This window comes from Hylobates moloch, unplaced genomic scaffold (assembly GCF_009828535.3).
Source record: "Hylobates moloch isolate HMO894 unplaced genomic scaffold, HMol_V3 SCAFFOLD_5, whole genome shotgun sequence".
Lineage (NCBI taxonomy): Eukaryota > Metazoa > Chordata > Mammalia > Primates > Hylobatidae > Hylobates > Hylobates moloch.
The window spans coordinates 150,358,752-150,386,139 of NW_026652280.1; the positions used below are offsets into that span (position 1 = coordinate 150,358,752).

Sequence of the window (27,388 nt, forward strand, 5' to 3'; positions counted from 1 at the left end):
ATCAAAATAATTAATTTTAAATGACATGCATACTTTTTGGAGAGAAAAGTTTGGGTTACAATTAGCTAATCTGTTAAAACTCAAAGAAATCTAATCCAAACATAATACACGTCTGTACCATTTTTTTTAGCCTACTCTCTCTTCAGACTTAATCACAAATAACATTCTTCTTTCTATTAATTAATTCCAAAAACTAGCTCACAGCCATATATGACAGTCATTTATTGCTACTAGGGACATAAAATTTCTAAATAATCAGAAATCCACGTTGTCATTTATGAATATTCTCTCTCCTTGCAAACCAAAAAAATCATCTTTAACCTTACCTGATAGATCTTGGCATCCCTCATTAGTTTTTCTACAGGATATTCTGTATTAAATCCATTGCCTCCAAGTATCTGCACAGCATCAGTAGCTAACTGATTTGCAATATCTCCAGCAAATGCCTTTGCAATAGAAGCATAATAGGTATTTCGACGACCAGAATCAATCTCCCAAGCTGCTCTCTGGTAACTCATTCTAGCTAGTTCAACTTTCATTGCCATTTCAGCCAGCATAAATGATATCGCTTGGTGCTAGAATTAAAAAGAAAAAAGTTAAAGGATATTTACTGAGAAAACGTAAAAGTTTTTCCTGGGGCTTTTTTATTTATATAGTGATGGGGTCTTGCTGTGTTGCCCAGGCTGGTCTGCAACTCCTGGCCTCAAGCAATCCTCCTACTTAGGCCTCTCAAAGTGCTGAGATGACAGGCGTGAGCCACTGTGCCTGACCTTTTTATTTTTTAAACTTTTCATGAACTAATTTTAGGTTTATAGAAGTTACACCCAGCTTCCTCTAATGTTAACATATTACCAAACCATAGTGCTACGATCGAGAACAGGACATTAACACTGGTATAGTATTACAACTAAACTATAAGCCTTACTCAAATCTGGTCAAGTTTTCTACTGTTCTTTTTCGGTTTCACCATTACACATTGAGTTTAGTTATTTCTTCTTAAATACTGGTATAGTATTAACAACTAAACTATAAGCCTTACTCAAATCTGGTCAAGTTTTCTACTAATGTTCTTTTTCCACCATTATACATTGAATTTAGTTATTTCTCCTTATTCTTTCCCAGGCTATTATAATTCCTCAATCCTTCCTTATCTTTCATGTCTTTGCACTTCTGAAGAACGTTGATTGGTTATTTTATGTAAAATGTCCTTCAATTTCAGTTTGCCTAATTTTTTTTTCGAGACAGGGTCTCACTTTGTTTTCCAGGCTGGAATGCAATGGCATGATCTCAGATCACTGCAGCCTCAAGGACCCTCCTGTCTCAGCCCCCAAAGTAGCTGGGACTTTTCTTTTTTTTTTTTTCTGAGATGGAGTTTCACTCTTTTGCCCAGGCTGGAGTGAAGTGGTGTGATATCGGCTCACTGCAACCTCCACTCCCCAGGTTCAAGTGATTTTCCTGCCTCAGCCTCCCGAGTAGCAGGGCGTGTGCCACCACGCCAGGTTTTTTTTTTTTGTTTTTTGTTTTTTTGTATTTTTAGTAGAGACAGGGTTTCACCACCTTGGCCAGGCTGGTCTCAAACTCCTGATCGCAGGTAATCCACCTGCCTCAGCCTCCCAAAGTGCTAGGATTACAGGCGTGAGCCACCGCACCCAGCCTCTTTTTTTTCCTTTTTTTTTTTTTTTTTTTTTTTAAATAGAGATGAGGTCCCTCCCTATGTTCCCAGGCTGTTCTCAAACTCCTGGGCTCAAGGGATCCACCTGCCTTGGCCTCCCAAAATGCTAGGATTACAGGTGTGATTCACCATGCCCAGCCTCTGCTAGGACTTTCTAAAATAAATTTGCTGGCTGGGCGCAGTGGCTTACACCTGTAATCCCAGCACTTTGAGAGGCTGAGGCAGACGGATCGCCTGAGGTTGGCAGTTTGAGACCAGCCTGACCAACACGGAGAAACCCCATCTCTACTAAAAATACAAAATTAGCCAGGCATGGTGGTGCATGCTTGTAATACCAGCTACTCAGGAGGCTGAGGCAGAAGAATCGCTTAAACCTGGGAGGTGGAGGTTGTGGTGAGCCAGGATCACACCACTGCACTCCAGCCTGGGCAACAAAAGCAAAACTGTCTCAAAAAAAAAAAAAAAGTTAGTTGCTACAGATAGAGAAAAATAATGTGGCACTGTATCAGATACCAAGACAGAGGAAAGGACAACTAAAAGATGCTTCTTAGACTCTAGAGGCTCAGAATTAAATAGAAAACATAAAACAAATACTTTCAATAAAGGATATAAGTGCTCTATGAGTTAGCTATATGGCGAAGATATGTTATAGGATGGAAATATGTTCCTGTTTGCTGGCATTCCTTGGGATCTCCAAAGTGCTGTCTTTTGTCTGATAGGTTCAGCGTGGTGCTGGTCACTGGAAAGACGATGGCAGGATTAGCGGGTTGGGACTTTCAGCCCCACCCCTACAACCTCCAGGGAGGGGAGAGGGGCTAAAAGTCAAGTTAAGTCATCAATGACCAATGGTTTAATTGATCATGCCTACGTAATGAAACCTCCATGAACACCCAAGAGTGTGTCCAGAGTTGGTTCCTTCCAGTGGGTTCTTGGTCTTGCTGACTTCAAGAATGAAGCCGCAGACCTTCACGGTGTTACAGCTCTTAAAGATGGTGTGTCTGGAGTTTCTTCCTTCCAGTGGGTTCGTGGTCTTGCTGACTTCAAGAATGAAGCTGCAGACCTTTGTGGCAAGTGTTACAGCTCTTAAAGGTGGTGCGGGCCCAAAGAGTAAGCAGCAGCAAGATTTATTGTGAAAAGCAAAGGAACAAAGCTTCCACAGCATGGAAAGGGACCAAATCGGGTTGCCACTGCAGGCTGGGGTGGCCAGCTTTTATTCCCTTATTTGTCCCCACCCACATCCTGCTGATTGGTCCATTTTACAGCGTGCTGATTGGTCCATTTTACAGAGTGCTGATTAGTACATTTACAATCCTTTAGCTAGACACAGAGCGCTGATTGGTGCATTTTTACAGAGTGCTGACTGGTGTGTTTACAATCCTTTAGCTAGACACAGAGCGCTGATTGGTGCGTTTTTACAGAGCACTGATTGGTGTGTTTACAATCCTTTAACTAGACAGAGAGTGCTGATTGGTGTGTTTACAATCATCTAGCTAGACAGACAAGTCCTTCAAGTCCCCACTCGACCCAGGAAGTCCAGCTGGCTTCACCTCTCAAGAGGACAGGGTTTGGAGAGCTTCCAGAGGTTCCTACAGGGTGAGATTCCCAGGGAAGGCATGGAAGCCATATGCGTCTTCCTCATACCTTACCCTGCACATCTCTTCATCTGTATCCTTTAAAATATCCTTCCTGGCTGGGCGTGGTGGCTCACACCTGTAATCCCAGCACTTTGGGAGGCCAAGGTGGGCAGATCACCTGAGGTCAGGAGTTTGAGACCAGCCTGGCCAAAATGGTGAAACCCTGTCTCTACTAAAAAAAAAAAAAAAAAAAAAAAAGGCCAGGCATGGTGGCAGGTGCCTATAATCCCAGCTACTTGGGAGGCTGAGGCAGGAGAATCAATTGAACCCAGGAGGCAGAGGTTGCAGTGAGCCGAGATTATGCCATTGCACTCCAGCCTGGGCAACAAGAGTGAGATTCTGTATGAAAAAAATAATAATTAAAAAAAAGTAAAAAAATTAGATATCCTTCCTAATAAACTGGTAAATGTGTTTCCCTGAGTTCTGTGAGCTGCTTTAGCAAATTACTGGAATTCACACATGAGGTCATGGGAACCCCAACTTGAAGCCAGTCAGCCAGAAGTTCTCGAGGCCAGGACTTGCAACTAGGGGAAAAGAAGGGGCAGTCTTGTGAGACTAAGCCTGTGGTAACTGATGCTATCTCTGGGTAGGTAGTGTCAGAACTAAGTTGGAGGATACCCAGCTAGTGTCTGTTGCTTAGTGTGTGTGGGAAATCCTCCTACATCTTTGGTCTTAGAAGTCTTTATAGCAGCATGATTTATAATCCTTTGGGTATATACCCAGTAATGGGATGGCTGGGTCAAATGGTATTTCTAGTTCTAGATCCCTGAGGAATCGCCACACTGTCTTCCACAATGGTTGAACTAGTTTACAGTCCCACCAACAGTGTAAAAGTATTCCTATTTCTCCACATCCTCTCCAGCACCTGTTGTTTCCTGACTTTTTAATGATTTCCATTCTAAATGATATGAAATGGTATCTCATTGTGGTTTTGATTTGCATTTCTCTGATGGCCAGTGATGATGAGCATTTTTTCATGTGTCTGTTGGATGCATAAATGTCTTCTTTTGAGAAGTGTCTGTTCATATCCTTCACCCACTTTTTGATAGGGTTGATTTTTTCTTGTACATTTCTTTGAAGATTCTGGATATTAGCCCTTTGTCAGATGGGTAGATTGTAAAAAGTTTCTCCCATTCTGTAGGTTGCCTGTTCACTCTGATGGTAGTTTCTTTTGCTGTGCAGAAGCTCTTTAGTTTAACTAGATCCCAATTGTCTATTTTGGTTTTTGTTGCCATTGCTTTTGGTGTTTTAATCATGAAGTCCTTGCCCATGCCTATGTCCTGAATGGTATTGCCTAGATTTTCTTCTAGGGTTTTTATGGTTTTAGGTCTAACATTTAAGTCTTTAATCCATCTTGAATTAATTTTTGTATAAGGTAAGAAAGGGATCCAGTTTCAGCTTTCTACATATGGCTAGCCAGTTTTCCCAGCACCATTTATTAAATAGGGAATCCTTTCCCCATTTCTTGTGTTTGTCAGGTTTGTCAAAGATCAGATGGTTGTAGACGTGTGGTATTATTTCCGAGGGCTCTATTCTGTTCCATTGGTCTATATATCTGTTTTGGTACCAGTACCATGCTGTTTTGGTTACTGTAGCCTTGTAGTATAGTTTGAAGTCAGGTAGAATGATGCCTCCAGCTTTGTTCTTTTGGCTTAGGATTGTCTGGGCAATGCGGGCTCTTTTTGGTTCCATATGAACTTTAAAGTAGTTTTTTCCAATTCTGTGAAGAAAGTCATTGAATCTATAAATTACCCTGGGCAGTATGGCAGTTTTCACAATATTGATTCTTCCTACCCATGAGCATGGAATGTTCTTCCATTTGTTTGTGTCCTCTTTTATTTCGTTGAGCAGTGGTTTGTGGTACTCCTTGAAGAGGTCCTTCACATCCCTTGTAAGTTGGATTCCTAGGTATTTTATTCTCTTTGAAGCAATTGTGAATGGGAGTTCACTCATGATTTGGCTCTCTGTATGTCTGTTGTTGGTGTATAGGAATGCTTGTGATTTTTGCACATTGATTTTGTATCCAGAGACTTTGCTGAAGTTGCTTATCAGCTTAAGGAGATTTTGGGCTGAGATGATGGGGTTTTCTAAGTAAATAATCAGGACATCTGCAAACAGGGACAATTTGACTTCCTCTTTTCCTAACTGAATACCCTTTCTTTCTTTTGCCTGATTGCCCTGGCCAGAACTGCCAACACTATGTTGAATAGGAGTGGTGAGAGAAGGTATCCCTGTCTTGTGCCAGTTTTCAAAGGGAATGCTTCCAGTTTTTGCCCATTCTGTATGATATTGGCTGTGGGTTTGTCATAAATAGCTATTATTTTGAGATACATTCCATCAATACCTAGTTTATTGAGTTTTTAGCATGAAGAGCTGTTGAATTTTGCTGAAGGCCTTTTCTGCATCTATTGAGATAATCATGAGTTTTTGTCGTTGGTTCTGTATGTGATGGATTACATTTACTGATTCAAGGTATGTTGAACCAGCCTTACATCCCAGGGAGAAAGCCGACTTGATTGTGGTGGATAAGCTTTCTGATGTGCTGCTGCATTCGGTTTGCCAGTATCCTCCTTTAGCTCGGAGAAGTTTGTTATTACCGATCGTCTGAAGCCTTCTCTCAACTCCTCAAAGTCATTCTCCATCCAGCTTTCTTCCATTGCTGGTGAGGAGCTGCATTCCTTTGGAGGAGAAGAGGTGCTCTGATTTTTAGAATTTTCAGCTTTTCTGCTCTGGTTTCTCCCCATCTTTGTGGGTTTTATCTACCTTTGGTCTTTGATGATGGTGACGTTGTTGGGGTTTTGGTGTGGATGTCCTTTCTGTTTGTTAGTTTTCCTTCTATCAGTCAGGACTCTCAGCTGCAGGTCTGCTGGAGTTTGCTGGAGGTCCACTCCAGACCGTTTGCCTGGGTATCACCAGTGGAGGCTGCAGAACTGCAAATATTGCAGAACGGCAAATGTTGCTGCCTGATCGTTCCTCTGGAAGCTTCGTCTCAGAGGGGCACCCGGCCATATGAGGTGTCAATCGGCCCCTACTGGGAGGTCTCTCCCAGTTAGGCTACTTGGGGGTCAGGGACCCACTTGAGGAGGCAGTCTGTCTGTTCTCAGATCTCAATCTCCATGCTCGGAGGACCACTACTCTCTTCAAAGCCGTCAGACAGGGAGGTTTATGTCTGCAGAAGTTTCTGCTGCCTTTTGTTCAGCTATGCCCTGCCCCCAGAGGGGAGTCTACAGCAACAGGCAGGCCTCCTTGAGCTGCAGTGGGCTCCACCCAGTTCAAGCTTCCCGGCCACTTTGTTTATCTACTCAAGCATCGGCAATGGCGGATGCCCCTCCCTCAGCCTTGCTGCGACCTTGTAGTTTGATCTCAGACTGCTGTGCTAGCAGTGAGCGAGGTTCCGTGGGTGTGGGACCCTCTAACCCAGGTGCGGGATATAATCTCCTGGTGTGTCGTTGGGCTGCACCCACTGTATGACAAACCCCAGTGAGATGAACCCGGTACCTCAGCTGGAAATGCAGAAATCACCTGTCTTCTGCGTCACTCACGCTGGGACCTGTAAACTGGAGTTGTTTCTATTCAGCCATTTTGGAACCCTCAGGCAGATCACTGTATATTTTCTAATACCACACATGAAATGGCTAAACAATTATTTAATTGTGGATTCCAAGAATAACCTGACCCTTTTTATTCATAATGCTATACATAGAGTACACAGACTGAAAGACTGAAGTGGCTGGACGTGGTGGCTCACGCCTGTAATCCCAATACTGGGAGGCCGAGGTGGGTGGATCACAAGGTCAGGAGTTTAAGACCAGCCTGGCCAAGATGGTGAAACCCCATCTCTACTAAAAGTACAAAAGAAAATTAGCCAGGTATGGTGGCGGGCGCCTGTAACCCCCGCTACTCGGGAGGCTGAGGCAGGAGAATCACTTGAACCCTGGGGGCAGAGGTTGCAGGGAGCAGAGATTGCACCACTGCACTCCAGCCTGGGCAACAGAGTAAGACTCCGTCTCAAACAAAAAAAAAACAAAAAAAACAAGTTTCAAAGGGCACACAAATGGGTTGGGAGACAACTAGCAAAGGAGTGACAAGGAATTATGGTGTCATATCACTGTACCTATTAATTAAAAATGCAAAACTAGGCCAGGCGCAGTCACTCATGCCTGTAATCCCAGCACTTTGGGAGACCAAGATGGGTGGATTACTCAAGCTCAGGAGTTCAAGACCAGCCTAGGTAACGTGGCAAAACCCCATTTCTACAAAAAAAACAAAAAAAAACAAAAAACAAAAAACAAACAAACAAAAAAACAGCTGAGCATGGTGGCTCACGCCTATAGTCCCAGCTACTCAGGAGGCTAAGGTAGGAGGATCACTTAAGCCAGGAGGCAGAGGTTGCAGTGAGCTGAGATCACACCACTGCACTCCAGCCTGGGCAGTAGAGTGAGACCCTGTCTCAAAAAAAAAGAGGCTATCAGCATTTTGCACAGTGCTTAAAAGAGAAGCAAATCTTCAGTAGAAATCAAATGATAAAAGGCTGTATTTTGAGTTAAGCAGTAAGGAAAAACTAAGATTTTTCAATATTTAATAAGAAAAAAAATCTTTAGAATTTATAAGAAAGAGAACATAAAAGGAGAAGTTTCTATATTGAGTTGAAAGCCAAAAATACAGTTACCATCAGATATTTGGGTAAGGAGGACCTGGAAGACGATGACAGATCTTCATTGAAAAGCATTAGGTTGAAATTTATTTATGAATAAGATAAACTAACATTTAGTAAAATGTACATACGTAGCTCTGGCAACATGAAGGAGTTAACAAAGAAATACTTGGTTAAGAAAAAAAAAAGCTCATAGGAAAGAAACAGAAATCTCTAAGTGCCTCAAAAAAGGAATTTAAATCCTGAGGAGAAGAGATAACATGGAGGAAAAAAAAAATCAGACTCAGATTTGGGCTCAGCAGGATAGGAACCAGAGTTTTAAGAAACACATAAGAACAGGAGATTTCTATGTGAGCATGAACAATCTAAGGGGCTAAAACTGAGACTCCCAGCATGTAAAAGCTTTGCTTTCCAAAGGGGCAATTAAAAGTCTGGGCTCATCAGGATAGGAGGGGCACAAAGAAGCTGATCTCTTGCCCAGGAGGGTTAAAAAAAGAACAAGAGAAAAAGGACTTTTGTTATTGTTGTTGTTTTGAGACAGGGTCTCACACTGTTGCCCAGACTGGAATGTAGGGAGTTTCTTAATGTGTGAGATCAATGTACGAGCTCTGTGATACAGGATTCCCCAAGTCAAGAAATTAATGTAAAATAACAGCTCTTAGAATGGCGAAATCTCTGGAGTACCTAATAAAAGTGCCAAAATAGTACAAAAGCCAATTTCTAAAATGCTTCCATAATGCTCTGAGAAATATAGTACCTCCTGCAGGTAAGTTGTTTACAAATAAAAAATAAAAGCAAAATAATTGACCATAAAAGAGTTAGGAGACACAATACACCTTGAAAGATTAGCACCCTAAGAATTGAAGATAACAAAAAAATCTGAAATTGATTATAAATGAAGAATGTTTACACGATTAATGACGAAAAAGGAAAAGGCGGTATGATGTTGAAAAGAAGGTATAATGGAAAAAACCAAATATAACTTCTGGAAATGAAAAGTAGTCATTAATAAATCAACAGCTAGATAAAATAGATTAGGCACGGCCAGGCGCAGTGGCTCATGCTTGTAATCCCAGCACTTTGGGAGGCCGAGGCGGGCGGATCACAAGGTCAGGAGATCGAGACCACGGTGAAACCCCGTCTCTACTAAAAATACAAAAAAATTAGCCGGGCATTGTAGTCCCAGCTACTCGGAGAGGCTGAGGCAGGAGAATGGCGTGAACCCAGGAGGTGGAGCTTGCAGTGAGCCGAGATCCGCACCACTGCACTCCAGCCTGGGCGACAGAGCAAGACTCCATCTCAAAAAAAAAAAAAAAAAAAAGATTAGGCACAAGATAAGAGAACTAGAAAGCAGATCTGAAAAAATTATCTAGAAAACAGTGCAGAAAGATAAATTATGAAACTAAGGTTAAGGGACACAGGGCAGTGCTAATCCAAGTTTGTCCACAGTGCTGATTCACAAACTGTTACTGGTTGATAGTACAGAAGATGAGAATAAGCATTTAGAGACTTTTACAGCAATTTAACATTGTTGTGACATTCTTATATTTTACAAAAATAATAGTCCACATTAACTGGAAATTAAAACAAACTGGTCTTTCACCACAGATAGTTTGAGAACCACTGACAAATGGAGATAGGAATAGGAGGCTCCTGGGGGGCTGAGGTGGAAAGATTGCTTGAGCTCAGGTGTTTGAGACCAGCCTGGGCAACATAGTGAGACCCTATCTCTACAAAAATAAAAAAATGAGGCAGGCATGGTGGTGTGCCCCTATAGTTCCAGTTATTTAGGAGGCTGAGGTGGGAGGATTGCTTGATCCTGAGAGGCTGCAATGAGCCATGACTGCACCACTGCACTCACATTTGGGCAACCAAGACCCTGTCTCAAAAAAAAAAAAAAAAAAAGAGAGAAAGAAATAGGAGGTTCACTATACAACTCATAGTGAGTTGCAGGAGAGAATACAGATAATGGGGGAGCATCAATATTTGAAGGGGTAAGAGTTAATAATTACCCTGGAAATTCATGTAAGACGTGACTCTTTATAGTAGTAAAATATCTTGAGAGGACATGGGAAGTAACAAGAATTCAGAGTATAACATAGGCCAGGCGCAGTGGTTCAGGCCTGTAATCCTAGCACTTTGGGAGGCCAAGGCAGGCAGATCCCTTGAGGCCAGGAGTTCAACACCAGCCCAGCCAACATAAAGGAATCCCATCTCTACTAAAAATACCAAAATTTGCTGGGTGTGGTGGTGTGTGCCTGTAGTCCCAGTAACTCGGGAGGCTGAGGCAGGAGAATCACTTGAACACAGGAGGTGGGGGTTTCAGTGAGCCCAGATCGTGCCACTGTACTTCAGCCTGGACGACAGAGCAAGACTTTGTCTTCCACCCAAAAAAAAAAAAAAAAAAAGCATAAAATAGGATCCTGGATCTGTGACTTATAAATTGTGTGGCCTTGGACAATCATTTAATACCTCTGAGCTTCAGTTTCTTGATCCTTAAAAGAGATAACACTACCCAAAAAAGGTTTTACTGAGAGAATTAGAAAAAAAAAATATATATATATATATATTTCTTTTTTGAGACGGAGTCTCACCCTGTCGCCCAGGCTGGAGTGCAGTGGCGTGATCTTGGCTCACTGCAAGCTCTGCCTCCTGGGTTCATGCCATTCTCCTGCCTCAGCCTCCCAAATAGCTGGGACTACAGGCGCCCACCACCATGCCCGGCTAATTTTTGTATTTTTAGTAGAGACGGGGTTTCACCGTGTTAGCCAGGATGGTCTCGATCGCCTGACCTCGTGATCCACCTGCCTCAGCCTCCCAAAGTGCTCGATTACAGGCGTGAGCCACCGCGCCTGGCTAGAAAATATATTCAAAATGCATAGCACAAGGCCGGGCCCGGTGGCTCATGCCTGTAATCCCAGCACTTTGGGAGGCTGAGGCGGGCGGATCGAGACCAGCCTGGCCAACATAGTGAAACCCCATCTCTTCTAAAAATACAAAAATTAGCCAGGCATAGTGGTGCACACCTATAGTTCCCACTACTTGGGAGGCTGAGGTAGGAGAATTGCTTGAACTTGGGAGGCGGAGGCTGTGGTGAACTGAGATTGTGCCACTGCACTCCAGCCTGAGCAAGAGTGAGACTCCATCTCAAAAAAAAAAAAACAAACAAAAAAAACGCATAGCACGGTGTCAGGTTCAGAAGTAACCAATAGTTAGTGGCACACTCTAAAAAGAAATGTCTTTGAAACTCATCTTGATAAAACCACATTATCTTCTTGCTATCAAAGTAGAAATTGATTAGTTTGTGGTTTAAAAATCATTTCTAAATATTAAATGAAAATGAGTGTCTTTACATTTGAACAAAGCAAGCAGTATTAAAATTACCTCTACAAGTAGCTTTCCAAAAGTTTTCCTTTCCAGGGCATACTTGGTAGCTTCATCCAAAGCTCTTTGTGCTAATCCAACAGCACCAGCAGCTACCTAGTATTTTAACATATTATAAAGCAAAAGTTCATGTTATCTTTAAAACACACAATATCTGCCTAAGTGTCTATGTTAGGGAGTGTACAAAGAGAAGGTGATGTAGAGCAACAAGAAACTGGTGGGAAGAGGGGAATAGGCACGTAAGTTTATATTATTTGTTAATTAAAGGTAGTAAGACGCATTTGTTAGGCATAATATCATACTCTAGAAAAAAGTCATTGCTTTTGTTTAACCAGAGAAACCTTACTGGGGAAATATTCTTAATGAGTAAAGACAGAAAATGAGTACATATTAACAGGATGATCATATTGAGGGTGGACTGCCTCTCTAAATCTAGCACCAACTACAGTAATTTTGCAGTTGCTAAAATAATTTCTATAATGGATAGTAAGAAAAGTTGAAGAATTATTTTAAAAATTAAGAAAAGTAACAATATGGTCAGGCGTGGTGGCTCACGCCTGTAATCCCAGCACTTTGGGAGGCCGACGTAGGCAGATCACGAGGTCAAGAGATCGAGACCATCCTGGCCAACATGATGAAACCCCATCTCTACTAAAAATACAAAAATTAGCTGGGCAGAGTGGTGTGCGCCTGTAGTCCCAGCTACTCATGAGGCTAAGGCAGGAGAATCTCTTGAACCCAGGACGTGAAGGTTGCAGTGAGCTGAGATTGCACCACTGCACTCCAGCCTGGTGACAAAGCGAGATTCTGTCTCAAAAAAAAAAAAGTAACAGTATTTCTCCTATATCCTTAATAAAATAAGCAGATATTAAAAAGAGAAACACACTAAACATACAATTTTAAAGTAAAACTACTTATTTAATGTAATAAATAAGAGATCCTATAAAGATTATCAACCCATATTACTTACTACAGGTCTGGTTTTATCAAAAGCTCCCATTGCAATTTTGAAACCAGCTCCGTCACCAATTAAAACATTTTCTTTAGGCACTTTCACATCTTCGAAGACAATTCCTCTAGTATCTGAACATCGCTGGCCCATGTTTAATTCCTAATAATAAAATTGATATATTTTAAGGAATTTTTTTTTGGAGCCAGCATCAATTTTTGCTTTAATCACTGTTTCATGACTTTCTGCAATTACCTAAAACAGGGATCAACAAACTGTAGTCTGCAATGCCTGTTTTGCAAAGAAAGCCTGACTGGAATACAGTCACGCCTATTTGTTCATATATCATCTACAGTTACTTTCTTGCTACAATGGCAGAACTGAGTAGTTGTGACAGAGATATGGCCTGTAAAGCCTGAAATATTTATAATTTGGATCTTGACAAAAAAATTTGCCAACCATAATCTAAAACAATGTTTCACGAATTTTGAAACCAACACTAGTCTAAAGGTCTACAAGTACATCTTATCAACAGACAAATCTCATTATGTTTGAAAGCGATTTTACCATGTTAGAAAAAACAGTAAACACAATCGAAGACCTTTAATCTTAATAGAGCTAGTAAAATAATCTACTGAATAAAAATTGATTGTTTTCCTTTGACTCTTTGTTAAAATTAGGTTTACTGAGGTATAATTTACATGTAGAAAAGTCACCATTTTTATGTATACATTTCTAATAGCTCTGACAAATGTATGTGTGTAACCACCACCATGCTCAAGATACAGAGTATTTTAGAACCCCAAAAAGTTACTTTGTTCTCCCTTTATAGTCAATTTCCTTATTCTACACCTATCCCCTGGCAACCACTGTGTGATTTCTCTCTGCGTAGTTTTTCCTTTTCCAGAACGTCATTTAAGTGAAATAATAAAGTCCGCTTTCTGTGTCTGACTTTTCACTTAGTATAGTGCTTCTGAGATTCATCCATGTTGCTACATGATCAATAATTCATTTATTTTACTGCTAAGTAGTATCCCACTCTATGGATGTACCATATATCCATTATCTTTTCACTAGTTGACAGATACTCCCCTCCTTTTTAGGAATCATTAATAAAATTGCAATAAACATTTATATATAGGTCTTTATTTTCATTTCTCTTGGGTATTTATCTAAGAGCACTGGTTATGTGATAAGTGTATGTTTGACTTTATAAGAAACTACTAAACTAGCTACATTCCCTCAACTGTTTGTTTTAAAAATTTTCAAACCAATGGAGGAGTTGTAATAGGCATATAAGTACTTATATGCCCTTCATCTATAATAGATTCACCAATTGTTAACATTTTGATACATTTGCTTTATTTTTTCTCTTTCTCTTTGTATATAACTATTAGTGTTATGCTGAATCATGAGAGGAAGTTGCAGACAACTCTTAATAAGGAAAAAAACTTGATCTCATTTTTAATAAGCAGAAAGAGAAACAGGAGCAATGGAAGCAAAGAGCTATAAACTAATCCTTTAATTTGCTGGTTTTAATAGTCTGCTTCTGAGTTTGAAGAAATGATAACAATAGTTTGACCTAGAAAGAAGCCAACATCCCCTTATTTTGCCTTTAAAAGTTAATAAACTAGAATCTTGGACCACCATGCAGATATAATGAGAAAACATCTTACCAGATTCATCCCAAACCCCATAACATTTAAAACCAAAATGCTTCCTGGGCTCACCTCAAACCATATAGTTTCTAAAACACAAAACATTTGAAAACATTAGGTCTCACTCTGTCATCCAGGCTGCAGTACAGCAACACAAGCATGGCTCACTGCAGCCTTGACTTCCTGGGCTTAGGTGATCCTCCCACTTCAGCCTTCCAAGTAGCTGGGACTACAGGTGTGTGTCACTGCAACTGGCTAATTTTAAAATATTTTGTAGAGGTAAAGTCTCAATATGTTGCCCAGGCTGGTCCTGAACTCCTGGGTTCAAGTAGTTCTCCCACCTCAACCTCCCAAAGTGCTACGATTACAGTCATGAACCACCAAACCCGGCCTGAAAACATCAAATTTCACAAATTTGTAAATATCTACTTGTTTCAGTAAAGATTTAAGGAGGCTTAAATATACACAATATAATTATCTATATCCTTCATCAGAAAGTAGTTTACCTAAGGCCAGGGATTTTTGTCTATTTTGATACATACTGTATCCCTAATAGCTAGAATACTGTATATAGTATGCACTACATAAATATTTATTGAAGTAGAGATTTTTTTAAGTGAGGAAATTAGGCAAAAGAAAAAAAACTAGAAATAGCAAGATAAAATCAGGAGTGAGTTTACTACTAAAAAAAGTATAAGCTGTTAGGTCCTTTATACTTTCTAAAGATGGGCCATATATTTGGCCAAGTTTGCTAGCAACTATTCCTAAGACAGAAACATGATCTGTTACACAAATAAAAAACAATTTCTTGGGAAAAGCACAACAATTTTTAGTTCTTATATTTTGTTATATACAACAGTATCATCTGTTTTGCCAAGTGCAGTCTACCTTTAATATCTGATTGAAAATATAGCACAATATTAAAGTATCAGAAACTACACTGGGTAAGGTCCTAGGATACCTTCATATTGATTTCAACTCTGCCTCTAACTTTGGGACCTTGGTTGGGTACAGTGGCTCATGCCTATAATCCCAGCACTTTAGGGGGCCAAGGTGGGAGGATCGCTTGAGCCCAGGAGTCTGAGACCAGCCTGGGCAACACAGCACAACCCTGTCTCTACAAAAAATACAAAAATTAGCCAGGTGTGGCGGTGCATGCCAATAATCCTAGCCACTCAGGAGGCTGAGGTGGGATGATTGTTTGAGCCCAGGAGGCAGAGGTTGCAGTGAGCTGAGATCCTGCCACTGCACTCCACTCTGGGCAACAGAGCAAGACACTGTCTCAAAAAAAACAAAAACAAACAAACAAACAAAAAAAATTACTTTATTGACTTCATTTCTTTCCTTCTTTATAAAATTTATAATTTTAAATTCTGATTTATAAAATTTTAAACTCTTTAGTCTACTTTAAATGCCAAATTTATCTCCACATATTCAGAATACAAACCTTTTCAAATATGTTAAATTACCTTTTCTTATTTAAGTAAGATTTTCTTGCCTTTCCACATTCAAGGTTATTTGCTATTTTCTACACTCTTTTCAGGCATAGACTTTTTTCTTAGTGTTGTGTGACCTAGTAAAATCTCAATTATGCCACATTGTTTTTATCTGTAAAATGGGCATAATGCCACTTACCCTACCAAAAGGTTGCTGTGAGGATCCAGTGGGGAAAAGAGTGGGAAAGTCCTTTGAAATAACCAAAATTCTTATTATTGGTCAGGTAATATAAATGATAGCTGGATTTTACTTCATTATTCCTCACAGCTGTTATTAGCCTTCTCCACAGGTTGGTACTACTCTTTCAAAATGACTTGAAATGACTGTTCACAAAATCTTCAGTAGTACATAGACTATTTGATCTAATATCATCAAAACACAGCTTTATTTTTACTCCAACTTAATAGAAACAAATGTTTTCATTAAACGAAAGTTAAGTAATTTTGCAATTTATAATTAAAATAATATTTGGGGCCCTAATCATTGATAAATACTTTACCTTTCTCCCAATCTGAACTCCTGGGGTATCTGCTTCCACAATGAATCCAGTAAAGGCTTTATTAACAGGAGCTTTAGGATCTGGATCAGAACGTGCCAATAAAAAATACCTAAGAGATACACATACCCAGTAATGGTGGTAACATCAGCAAATAACACATGGTGATTGCTCTCTCAGTTAATTCTCTTAACAATCCCAATTATTATTACCTACATTTTACAAATGAGGAAATAAATAATCAGGTTTAAAAACTTGCCTAGTCACGTACCTAGTATATGGAAGAGCTAGTATTTGAGGTCTATGTCTTAATAACACAGTAGGCCCTCCCCCATTCCATGGGGTTTCACTTTCTGTGGTTTCAGTTACCCGCAGTACAGTATATATAAGATATTTTGAAAGACAGAGAGGACATTTACATAACTTTTTTTTTTTTTTAGACAAGATCTCACTCTGTTGCCCAGGCTGGAGTACAGTGGCACGATCTTGGCTCACTGCAGTCTCGACTTCCTCAGCTCAAGCGACCCTTCCACCTCTTCTGAGTCACTGGTACTACGGGCATGTGCCACCATCCCTAGCTAATTTTTTGTTTATTTTTTGTAGGGATGAAGTCTCACTACCTTTCCCAGGCTGGTCTCAAACTCCTGGACTCAAGGGATCTTCCCATGTGGGCCTTCTAAAGTGCTGGGATTACAGGTATAAGCCACCATGCCTGGCCTACATTTACATAACTTATTACAATACATTGTTATAGTTCTATTTTATTAGTAGTTGTTGTTAATCTCTTGCTGGGCCTACTTTATAAATTAAACTTTATAATAAGTATATATGTATAGGAAAAAAACATAGTATATACAGGGTTTGGTACTTCTGAGGTTTCAGGCATCCACTAGGGGTCCTGGGACGTATCCTGCAAGGATAAGGAGGGACTATAGTATGCCATTTAACTTTCTTTTAGTAATATGAGTTGTAAGTAAAAATTCCTGGTATAGTATTATTATTACAAGACAGTCTGTGCCTGTTGAAACTGGCACTTTTTCTTTCCCAAAACTAATTTTATCTTTAAGGGGCATGCTATCTTGAAAACGAGGGCAAATAGAGCTGCCTGTGAAAAGGAATAATATAAAACGGAGACCCGGCCGCCGTGATGCTGTCCCGGTCCCGCTGTGTGTCCCGGGCGTTCAGACGCTCGCTCTCCGCCTTCCAGAAGGGGAACTGCCCTCTAGGGAGATGTTCCCTGCCTGGGGTCTCCTTATGCCAGGGACCAGGTTACCCTAACAGCAGGAAGGTTGTCATTAACAGTGTCTTCAGTGTTCGCCTCTTCAGAACTACAGCTGTATGCAAGGATAACTTGGTTACAGTCAAAACCCTAGCGTTTGCAGAATCTGTCACAGAGGGAGATGTCGGGTGGGAGAAAGCTGTTGGAGACACAGTTGCAGAAGATGAAGTGGTTTGTGAGATTGAAACTGACAAGACATTGGTGCAGGTTCCATCATCAGCAAATGGCGTGACTGAAGCTCTTTTGGTACCTGATGGGGGAAAAGTCAAAGGAGGCACTCTGCTTTTCACACTCAGGAAAACTGGTGCTGCTCCTGCTAAGGTGAAGCCAGCTGAAGCTCCTGCTGCTACAGCCCCAAAAGCAGAACCTATAGCAGCGGTAGTTCCTCCCCCTGCAGCACCCATACCCACTCAGATGCCACCAGTGCCCTCACCCTCACAACCTCCTTCTAGCAAATCTGTGTCTGCAGTAAAACCCACTGTTGTCCCACCACTAGCTGAGCCAGGAGCTGGCAAAGGTCTGCATTCAGAACATCGGGAGAAAATGAACAGGATGTGGCAGTGCATTCACTGCTCAGCGTCTGAAGGCGGCCCAGAATACATGTGCATTGCTGACAACTTTTAATGAGATTGACATGAGTAACATCCAGGAGATGAGGGCTCGGCACAAAGAGGCTTTTTTGAAGAAACATAACCTCAAACTAGGCTTCATGTCGGCATTTGTGAAGGCCTTAGCCTTTGCCTTGCAGGAACAGCCTGTTGTAAATGCAGTGATTGACGATATAACCAAAGAGGTGGTATATAGGGATTATATTGACATCAGTGTTGCAGTGGCCACCCCACAGGGTCTGGTGGTTCCAGTCATCAGGAATTTGGAAGCTATGAATTATGTAGATATTGAACAGACCATCACTGAACTGGGAGAAAAGGCCCGAAAGAATGAACTTGCCATCGAAGATATGGATGGCGGTACCTTCACCATTAGCAATGGAGGCGTTTTTGGCTCGCTCTTTGGAACACCCATTATCAACCCCCCTCAGTCTGCCATCCTGGGGATGCATGGCATCTTTGACAGGCCAGTGGCTATAGGAGGCAAGGTAGAGGTGCAGCCCATGATGTACGTGGCACTGACCTATGATCACTGGCTGACTGATGGCAGACAGGCTGTGACTTTCCTTGGCAAAATCAAGGCAGCGGTAGAGGATCCCAGAGTCCTCCTCCTGGATCTTTAGGAGGACCTATACACCCTACAAATTGATCATGCAGGAACTGAAAACCAGTCTTCTCCCTGCCCCCTCATGGGTCCCAGGTTAGCCTGCCGACAAGCAGGCCCATGCTGTTGGCCTCAAGCAAGGAAGAAGAGCACTATGTAACCAGCAGTCACAGGTCTTTTCTTGGTGTTCCTGCCAGGCTCTCTCCCTCTCTGCACCTGTCTCATACCCACGAATATCTTAACTCCTTAGGCTTGAGAGAGAGCCTTAATGGATGCTCATTCATATTCCTGCCTTTCTTCCATCAGCTCTCTGCAAAGATGATTTTGCTTCTCCCTAGTGCTGGTATACTATAGAGAAACCCCCGGGGACCATGTGATTAAGTTCCTATCTTTTGAAAGTTTGTTCTGCAGAGATATCTAGGAGGATGCTGTGCCTCCCAAGCTCAGAGCAGCCTGTCCTGGCTGTGCACATTCTCCCTTGATTCTTGTGTGGAGGGACTGAACACAGGCAAAGAGGTGCTGCTTTGCTTCTTCAATGGCACCTTCATTCTCCATTGTCACTGACTTCAAGATGCCTCTTCTACCTCTTCCAGGAAGCACAGGCCAGGGGATCTGGGTGTGTGAGTGGGAGGAGAGAGCAAAGGTCCCCTGAGGTCACATGTTGTAATCATCATAGAAGGAGAGCCCAGGCCTGCCCTCATGCTCTCCATCACAGGCTCACACCAAGACTCGTCTTGGTACAATCTCACACAGCTGGGGCTGTAGCAACCCTTTCCTGGTTACTGGGCCTCATTCTGCCACCTTGTTCTTACTTAGAGCAGATTCTAGCACATCATGGCAGTGGGACCGAGCGTGGTCCCGAAGAAAGGCCAGAGCCTGGTAGAGACTAGGGAAGGGAGGTCTCCTCTAGACTGACTCAGATTGCCTTGAGCTTTTCAATTAAGTTGCTGTAAGCACGTGGGCTGAGGAGGCAGTTCTTGTTCCTTCCTGCGTTATAGCGGGGTCTTGTCTCTTCCTCTGCAGGACACAGATCTGGAGGACGTGGACTGGGGTAGGAAACCACACTGAGGGTGTTAGTAGATAGTGGTGTAATGGATGAGGTCATTTCTAAGGTGTGTTGCCCGTGGATCTGGGCACAATCATTGGAATTCCTTGGAGCTACTGTGATTCATGGCTTTGTATCCAACTGCATCCTGGCCTAAGGCTGCTGACATTTGACACCAGGGCCAGTAGAGAGTGCCCTTTTGTATCTTGAGCCAAGAAGTGAGGCCTGGGGGTGGGAGAGGGGGGATAGGGTGGGAGCTAAATACTGAGTGCCTGCAGCATCTACTACTCTGTCTTCACTATTCAGAACTTGTAACTAAAGTATTTAAAGAAACTGATTTTAAATGCAAATTAAAGGGCAGATGTTCTCAAAATAAATAAATAAATAAAACGGTGACCCATATGTTCCAGCTACTGTTTCTTTATGCAGCAAGTCAGTGTTTTTGTTACAGCTGAGTTATTATGAATATTTGCTGATTTTTTCCTACAGAAGAATTTCTCAGAAAGATTTTGAAGTGCAACATAAGAAAAAAATGCAAATATCCAAGCATCTGTCTAATTCATGTTCTATATATCCTGGTACACGAAAAATTCTTTTAAAAAGGTATAGTCTTCCCTAAACAACACAAACTTATTTTCTTTGGTTAAAACCAATACATTACCACTCATTCTATAGTTTTACTTAATAATAGTAACAAAATCGTAAAAATTGTTATCTGGTTTCATATATTACCTAATTTGCCTTACTATATGAACAGTGAACAGTTGTAATCAGTTCTTTCTTTTTAATTTTGTAAAGATGGGGTCTCGTTATGTTGCCCAAGCTGGTCTTGAACCCCTGGGCTCAAGCAATCCTCCTGCATCAGCCTCCAAAAGTGCTGGGATTGCAGACGTGAGTGACTGCACCTGGCTAATCCATTTTTAAAATTACAAAAACTTGAAACTGCACTGTTAGATTTCTCTCAACTTGTTAAATTTTAATAGTTTCTTCACTGTTTATTAATTGCTGATATTACCAGGAATTGCTTAAAGGTAAAGATATAGCACTCCATAATACTGAATATATTTAGGATGCTCATAAGGAATTGACTCATATGTTTAATCTAAATAACTTTTTAGTAGGCTCACTCCGAAAAAAAAATGATGTTTTATTTGCTAGAAAACTGTAGTATATGGCACACAAATATATTGAATCTGAATTTTTTACAAAGAGAGACAGGTCATTTAGTACATTATTCCAATCAATAAAAAGTTATTCTAGAAACTCTCTATATACTTGTAGTGATGGGTAAATACAGTATTTCCCATGACAACTTAACAGCACTGCTGATGGAAAGCTTGTCCTTATGTTAAGCTAAATTCTACATTTTTCTAACTTTCACTCATTAATTCTAAGCTGGCATCCTGAAGTAAACATATATGCCTGATCATCGTTCTGTGTGATAATATTTGAAAAACTTCCAAAGTTTTTCTTCTTTGATTCTTCCAAAATAACCAAGCCTTTGCTTTTCAGAACATGTTTTGTAGGCTCCTCCTAATGCAAGACACTTACCTGCTTCTACATTTAGTCAAGTTTTTCAATACATGTTTTAAAATGTGTTGCCCAGAACTGTCACCATTTTTTCTCTATTTGATGCTGTACTTCTATTACTTCGGCTTAAAATTACATTGGCTTTTTAAAGGCTCATACTACTGATTCTTATTGAACTTAAGGGTTACTTATTGAACTTTCCTCATCTTTTATCAACAAATAATCAAGTGTTTTTCTTTAGTATTTTATATTTATACAAATTATTTTTGATCCTTTGTTGAACTTCATATTTTTTGACCATATATTAGAAATTTTCAGATTTTATTAAAGTCAAATTCTGTCTTCTCTAATAGATAACCTGTTTTAAGACTGACTCTTTATTTCTGACAATTGGAGACAGGCACTATACCAAAGGTTTTCCTTTTTCCTTAGAGTTTTAGGGATTCCAAGGAGCGGCTGGTATAGGAGATGAGGAGTGGAGATAATAAGCCAAGTAGATAGAGCGCTAGCCTTCCTAATCAGATTCAAACAGAGCACGCATTTGTATTTTATTTTACACATTAAACTTTTGAGAGTTAATTTGAAAAAATAGTGCAGGGGCTTAAAAATAATTTCTGAAAATCATTGAACTGTTTATAATCTCCTATAAGCCTTACAGTTCCACAAACATACCTTAACTGTAGTGGTTTAAAAATATACAGAAAGAAGAAAGAGAGATTTGAAGATAAAACAATTAAGAAAAAATATACAAAGATGTTTTGAACAACATACCAATTAGCTTTTCCTCCGTTGGTTATCCACATCTTCTGACCATTAATAATATACTCATCTCCTTTCTTTTCTGCTTTGGTCTTTATACCAGCTACATCAGAGCCTGCTCCAGGTTCTGTTACACAATAAGCCTTGAATATATAAAAACAAGAGAAATGAAATTAAATGTTAGTGATTAAATTTTGACTGTCTGGAAACAGGATTGTTTCATTTTTTAAGCTGTATTTTAAATATCTAAAATTAAAATGTTCTCACAAAATCAAAGAAACCACTCAAATGTAAAAACTTTTCTGTTTTGTTTGTAAGAGACAGGGTCTCACTCTCTTGCCCAGGCTGGAGTGCAGAGGCTCAATGCAGTCTCCGCTTCCTGGACTCAGGAAATCCTCCCGCCTCTAACAGCTGGGACTGCAAGCACACATCACCATGCCCAGCTAATTTTAAATTTTTTGTAGACATGGAGTCTCACTGTGTTGCCTAGGCTGGTCTCAACCTCCTGGGCTCAGGCAATCCTCTGCCTCAGCCTCCCAAAGTGCTGTGACTACAGGTATAAGCCACAGTGCCTGGCCTAAAAACATTTAATATATAATTCAAATTAGGCATAGGTATATCAACAAATCATATATTTAAAAAAAAAGTGAAAATTTAGATAGCTTCAAACAAGTTCATTAAATTCAATTTCACATGAATTCATTCATGCAAACATTTATTGACTATCTACTATGTACCACGATATAAACTAGGATATGGGGAAACCAGAGGTAAAAGAGATTTTCAGTCCTAGAGATTTTCACAATGTAACAGTGAAGATAAATAACTATACTGCAACTCTATGTGTGAAAGTCACAGACAAGGGGCTTGAGAAACTAGTTTCCCAGGGGAGAGGATGTTTAAATTAAGTCTCAAAAAGGAAAATGGCTTCTTTCGGAGGAGGGAAAAAGAGGAAGAATATGCATTCCAGGTACAAGTAATGGCATATGCTATGATACTAAGATAAGAAACACAGTTACCCAGTGTTTCTAATGCTGAAAGTACCAGAGTATGTAAATTCTGTGCATGTAAGGGAATGGTAAGACATGAGTCTGGAAAGAAAGGAAGGAAATGGTTGACGAGAATCTTTTATATCACATTACAAATTCAAAATTTTATCTGGTAGAAACAGGGGAGCCTCTTAGAGCTCTTAAACAGAGGAGTGACAAGACACAAACAGTAATGGATAAAAGGGGGTGGTAGAAGGCAAGTGTTAGTGCAAGTTAATTCAAGAGTGGCAGGTACTGTGGATACTAAAGAAACAAGTTACTTGACCTTAAGGTACTTACAGTCCAAAGAAGAAAGAAAATGGGCCGAGCATGGTGGCCCCCGCCTGTAATCCTAGCATTTTGTAAGGCTGAGATGGGAGGATCGCTTGAGACCAGGACTTCAAGACCAGCCTGGTCAACATGGCGAGAACCCATGTCAATTTATTTTTTTAAAATATACAACAAAAAAGAAAGAAACTATATACATTTTAATTCAAAGTAGTAAGGGTATATAGGGGCACTAGAAATGATTACTTAGGGCCAGGCGTGGTGGCTCAGGCTTCAGGCTTGTAATCCCAGCATTTTGGGAGGCTGAGGCAGGAGTTCAAGACCAGCCCGGCAAACATGGTGAAACCCTGTCTCTACTAAAAATACAAAAACTTAGCCAGGCTTGGTGGTGGGCGCCTGTAATCCCAGCTACTTGGGAGGCTGAGGAAGGAGAATTGCTTGAACCTGGGAGGTGGAGGTTGCAGTGAGCTGAGATGGCGCCACTGCACTCCAGCCTAGGCAACAGAGTGAGACTCCACTTCAGCAAAAAATAATAATAATAATAACTATACTTGGCTGGGCACGGTGGCTCACACCTGTAATCCCAGCACTTTGGGAGGCCGAGGTGGGCAGATCATGAGGTCAGGAGATAGAGACCATCCTGGCTAACACAGTGAAATCTTGTCTCTACTAAAAATACAAAAAATTAGCCAGGCGTGGTGGCATGCACCTGTAGTCCCAGCTACTTGGGAGGCTGAGGCAGGAGAATCACCTGGGAAGCAGAGGTTGCAGTAAGCCAAGATCACACCACTGCACTCCGACCTGGGCAACACAGCGAGACTCCGTCTCAAAAAATAAACAAATAAATAAAAATAACTATATTCAAACATCTGAAGGGGAATATAGCCAAAGAAAACTACAGTGAAATCACTCTAACATTTATTGAACACCTATTACAGTATTTTATACAGTAAAATTATATATATATAAAAAGGTTCTGTGCTTAAGCATTATGTAATATAAAATATTTTTCTAATGATAACAGATGCTCGCAAATGATGCTGCTTCAGAAGGTGTTGATTCCCAGGCACCTGAGGTATAAAAACATGTCAGCCAGACAGTCTTTTGACAGGGATTTTGTAGAGGGGATTCAGATGTCACTCAAGTTAACTGAACTAGATTACTCTGCTACCTGGAGATTTGATGTATTCAGCATCATGACAAATTAAGGAGTTGTCCATAAAAGATGCCCCTTTTAAGTACCAAAATTTTGTTTTAACCACCTTTAAGGTATTTTTTTTCCCTGAAATATGCTATTAGACATCTGTCTGTTTCATAATATAGTGAAGTTTTTAGAGCTTGTGAAGTAAATGGGCCTGTTTTTTTCTATAAAAAATGGCTTGTCACTACTGGTTCTTCAGAGTTGTTTTTGTCTTCTTTTTTCTTTTTGGTTTTATATATATATATATATATTTGTGTGTGTGTGTGGTGGCAGTCTCTCAACGTTGCCCAGGCAGGTCTTGAACTCCTGGCCTCAAGTGATCCTCCTACCTTGGCTTCCCAAAGTGTTAGGATTACAGGCATGAGCCACCATGCCTGGCCTGGTCTGTTCTTGGCTTCTTATTTGATCATTTCTATTTATTTTTTTCTGTATTATTTTTTACCATAACATTATTTTCTAAAGTAAAAACCCAAGGAGTTTAAACATTCAACAGTACAGAAAAGTGAAACAATTTATAGCATATCCATTAGATGGGAAATTATGCAGTACTGTTACAGCATGTAAAAAGAAGGCAGGCATAAGAAAATGTTCATGTTATTAAATAAAGAAGTACATAAAACTACATGTTAAAACTACATGTACATAAAACTAACTGTTAAAAACACAATTACATATTTAAAAATCTGGTAGGCACTACAATAGGAAGTAATACTAATTAACTCCGTATCTGAGAGATTACAGATATTTTTGTTCTACTTTAAACATTTCTAAATTTTCTATACTCAGTATTTTATAATGAGAAAAGTTATAAAATTTTAATTTTTTAAAAGTTTGCCTTTGGCATCCACGAGTTTTGGAATTTAACCAACTGTGGATCAAAACCCACAGATATGAAGGGCTAACTGTACATTTTGTATAACAGACTTGGCAACCAAAAATTTTGATATGGAGGGCAACAGGTCCTAAACTATTTCCTCATGGATATGGAGAGCTGACTGTATATGCTAGAGGAGAACAATCTAGATGTTTCACACAGTTCTTAAAGACAACAGTGAGAATGTTTAGCTAACCTCTCAATTGTTAAAAAAATTGCAAATTTCCTAGCAAATATGTATAAATTCCTTTATTAAACAGTTTGCCTGAAATTTAGGTATCTGAAATAAAAAACATTTATTTTCAAATATTATTTTCTGTTCAAGATGAATTCTCATCATTAGCTCGAAACTAATAAATCTACTGTATTTCAGTATAACAACCACACCTTAGATTGAAATATGTTTGAGTAAAGAAGTAAAAATCCTTAGGTAAACAACAGTTTCAAATAGAGCCTGTGTAGACGTCTGTGTGTGTGTGTATGTCTATGTGTGTATTTATCTTTTTAAAAAAATCTAATTTAAAAATTTGTTGAGTTGCTTTCAGAGGTTTAAATAAACTCTACAACTATTCTATCCAAGTCATTCAGTCATTCAACAAATAAGTTGCTATTTCTTCAGTTACAGGTTCACATTAATATTTATTTATTTAGAGACAGGGTCTCACTGTGTTGCCCAGGCTGGTCTTGAACTCCCGGGCTCAAGCGGTTCTCCTGCCTTAGCCTCTCAAAGTGCTGACATTACAGGTGTGAGCCACTATGCCCAGCCCACATTAATTGCTTTTTTTTTCTGAGACAGAGTCTCACTCTGTTGCCCAGGCTGGAGTGCAGTGCCGCCATCTTTACTCAGCAACCTCTGCCTCCCAGGTTCAAGAGATTCTCATGCCTCAGCCTCCCAAGTAGCTGGCAAGCGCCACCACATCCAGCTAATTTTTGTATTTTTAGTAGAGATAGGGTTTCTCCATTTTGGCTAGGCTGGTCTCGAACTCCTGACCTCAGGTGATCCACCTGCCTCAGACTCTCAAAGTGCTGGGATTACAGGCGTAAGCCACCACGACCAGCCAACATTAATTTTTTACTAATTCAAAACACTACTAGTTCAAACACACATTGCCCTACATTCAATCTGAACTTCCTGACACAACGACTCAGTTCTTAAAGTGTAGAATGCTCCATTAAATAGATCTCTCTCTCCTGAAGTAAGAGGATTATTGTGACACTTTTTGACATCCCCAAAACATCACAAGTAGATCTCTCTTCTCCTGGAAATAAGCAAGGAAATTACGATGACACCATTTTTTCTTTTTTTTTTTTTGAGACAGGGTCTCACTCCCTCTGTCGCCCAGGTAGCAGTGCAGTGGTGTGATCTCTGCTCACTGCAACCTCCACTTTTCGGGTTCAAGCGATTCTTATGCCTCAGCCTCCTGAGCAGCTGGGATTATAGGCAGGCACCATCACGCCTGGTTAATTTTTGTATTTTCAGTAGAGATGGGGTTTCACCATGTTAGCCAGGCTGTGAACTCCTAGCCTCAAGTAATCTGCCCGCCTCGGCCTCCCAAAGTGCTGGGATTACAGGTGTGAGCCATCGCCCTCGGCCTATTGTGATACTTTCTTGGCATCCTTGATACATCATTGTAATAATATGTTGCTAACTTTTGTTTCAATGCTAAATATCCCAATATATACATACAGACTGAAAAGGAGAAATAGCACCTTTGTTCCCTTCTTAAGTGTGAAATAAAGCGGCAGCTACACATACTCACACACATCAATGGCTCCTCAGTCATTCTCCCCAAATACTTCTTCTTTTGTTGATCATTTCCAGCAATAATAATAGGCATTTGCTACCGAAGAAAATTGACATTAAAAAATCAAGTCATTTTTATTGGATATGTAAATTCAGAGATGCTGTAATTCAAAATGAAAAAATAACTATTTTTCACCTAAGAGGTAAGTCCAAAGAACTGGCCTATACCTTGCCTCTAAGTTAGAATGAGGAAATAAATCTGCTAATCTAAGTATTTTCATAAAATTAGGTTATATGTAGGACCTGTGGCATTATAATCTGTGAAAATCTACTATAGTAAAATGCACTAATAAAAAATTATGTTTAGAATATGTGACACGGTATGTATGATCAGGCCTAAGAATTACTTGTTAGGCCGGGCGCAGTGGCTCACGCCTGTAATCCCAGCACTTTGGGAGGCCGAGGTGGGCGGATTACGAGGTCA

General features: G+C 40.3%; 2 protein-coding genes across 3 annotated transcripts in view; one reads left to right on the top strand and one right to left on the bottom strand.

Moving 5' to 3' along the window:
- The window catches only part of ACADM (acyl-CoA dehydrogenase medium chain), a 39,319-nt gene that overhangs the window by 1,795 nt on the left and 10,136 nt on the right, over positions 1–27,388 (bottom strand). For both annotated transcript variants that reach the window (XM_032155564.2, XM_032155563.2), the window contains 6 exons: positions 26,921–27,001; positions 21,782–21,912; positions 15,948–16,056; positions 12,315–12,455; positions 11,345–11,440; positions 327–575 (listed from right to left, as the gene is read on the bottom strand). In XM_032155564.2, the coding sequence (XP_032011455.1) occupies positions 327–575; positions 11,345–11,440; positions 12,315–12,455; positions 15,948–16,056; positions 21,782–21,912; positions 26,921–27,001 (807 nt within the window). The remainder of the gene's footprint in view (positions 1–326; positions 576–11,344; positions 11,441–12,314; positions 12,456–15,947; positions 16,057–21,781; positions 21,913–26,920; positions 27,002–27,388) is intronic.
- LOC116469879 (dihydrolipoyllysine-residue succinyltransferase component of 2-oxoglutarate dehydrogenase complex, mitochondrial-like) lies at positions 17,092–18,708 on the top strand. The gene is given in 2 exon segments (XM_032755689.2): positions 17,092–17,790; positions 17,792–18,708. Coding segments are annotated over 2 exon segments (1,362 nt in total). The 3' UTR covers positions 18,455–18,708.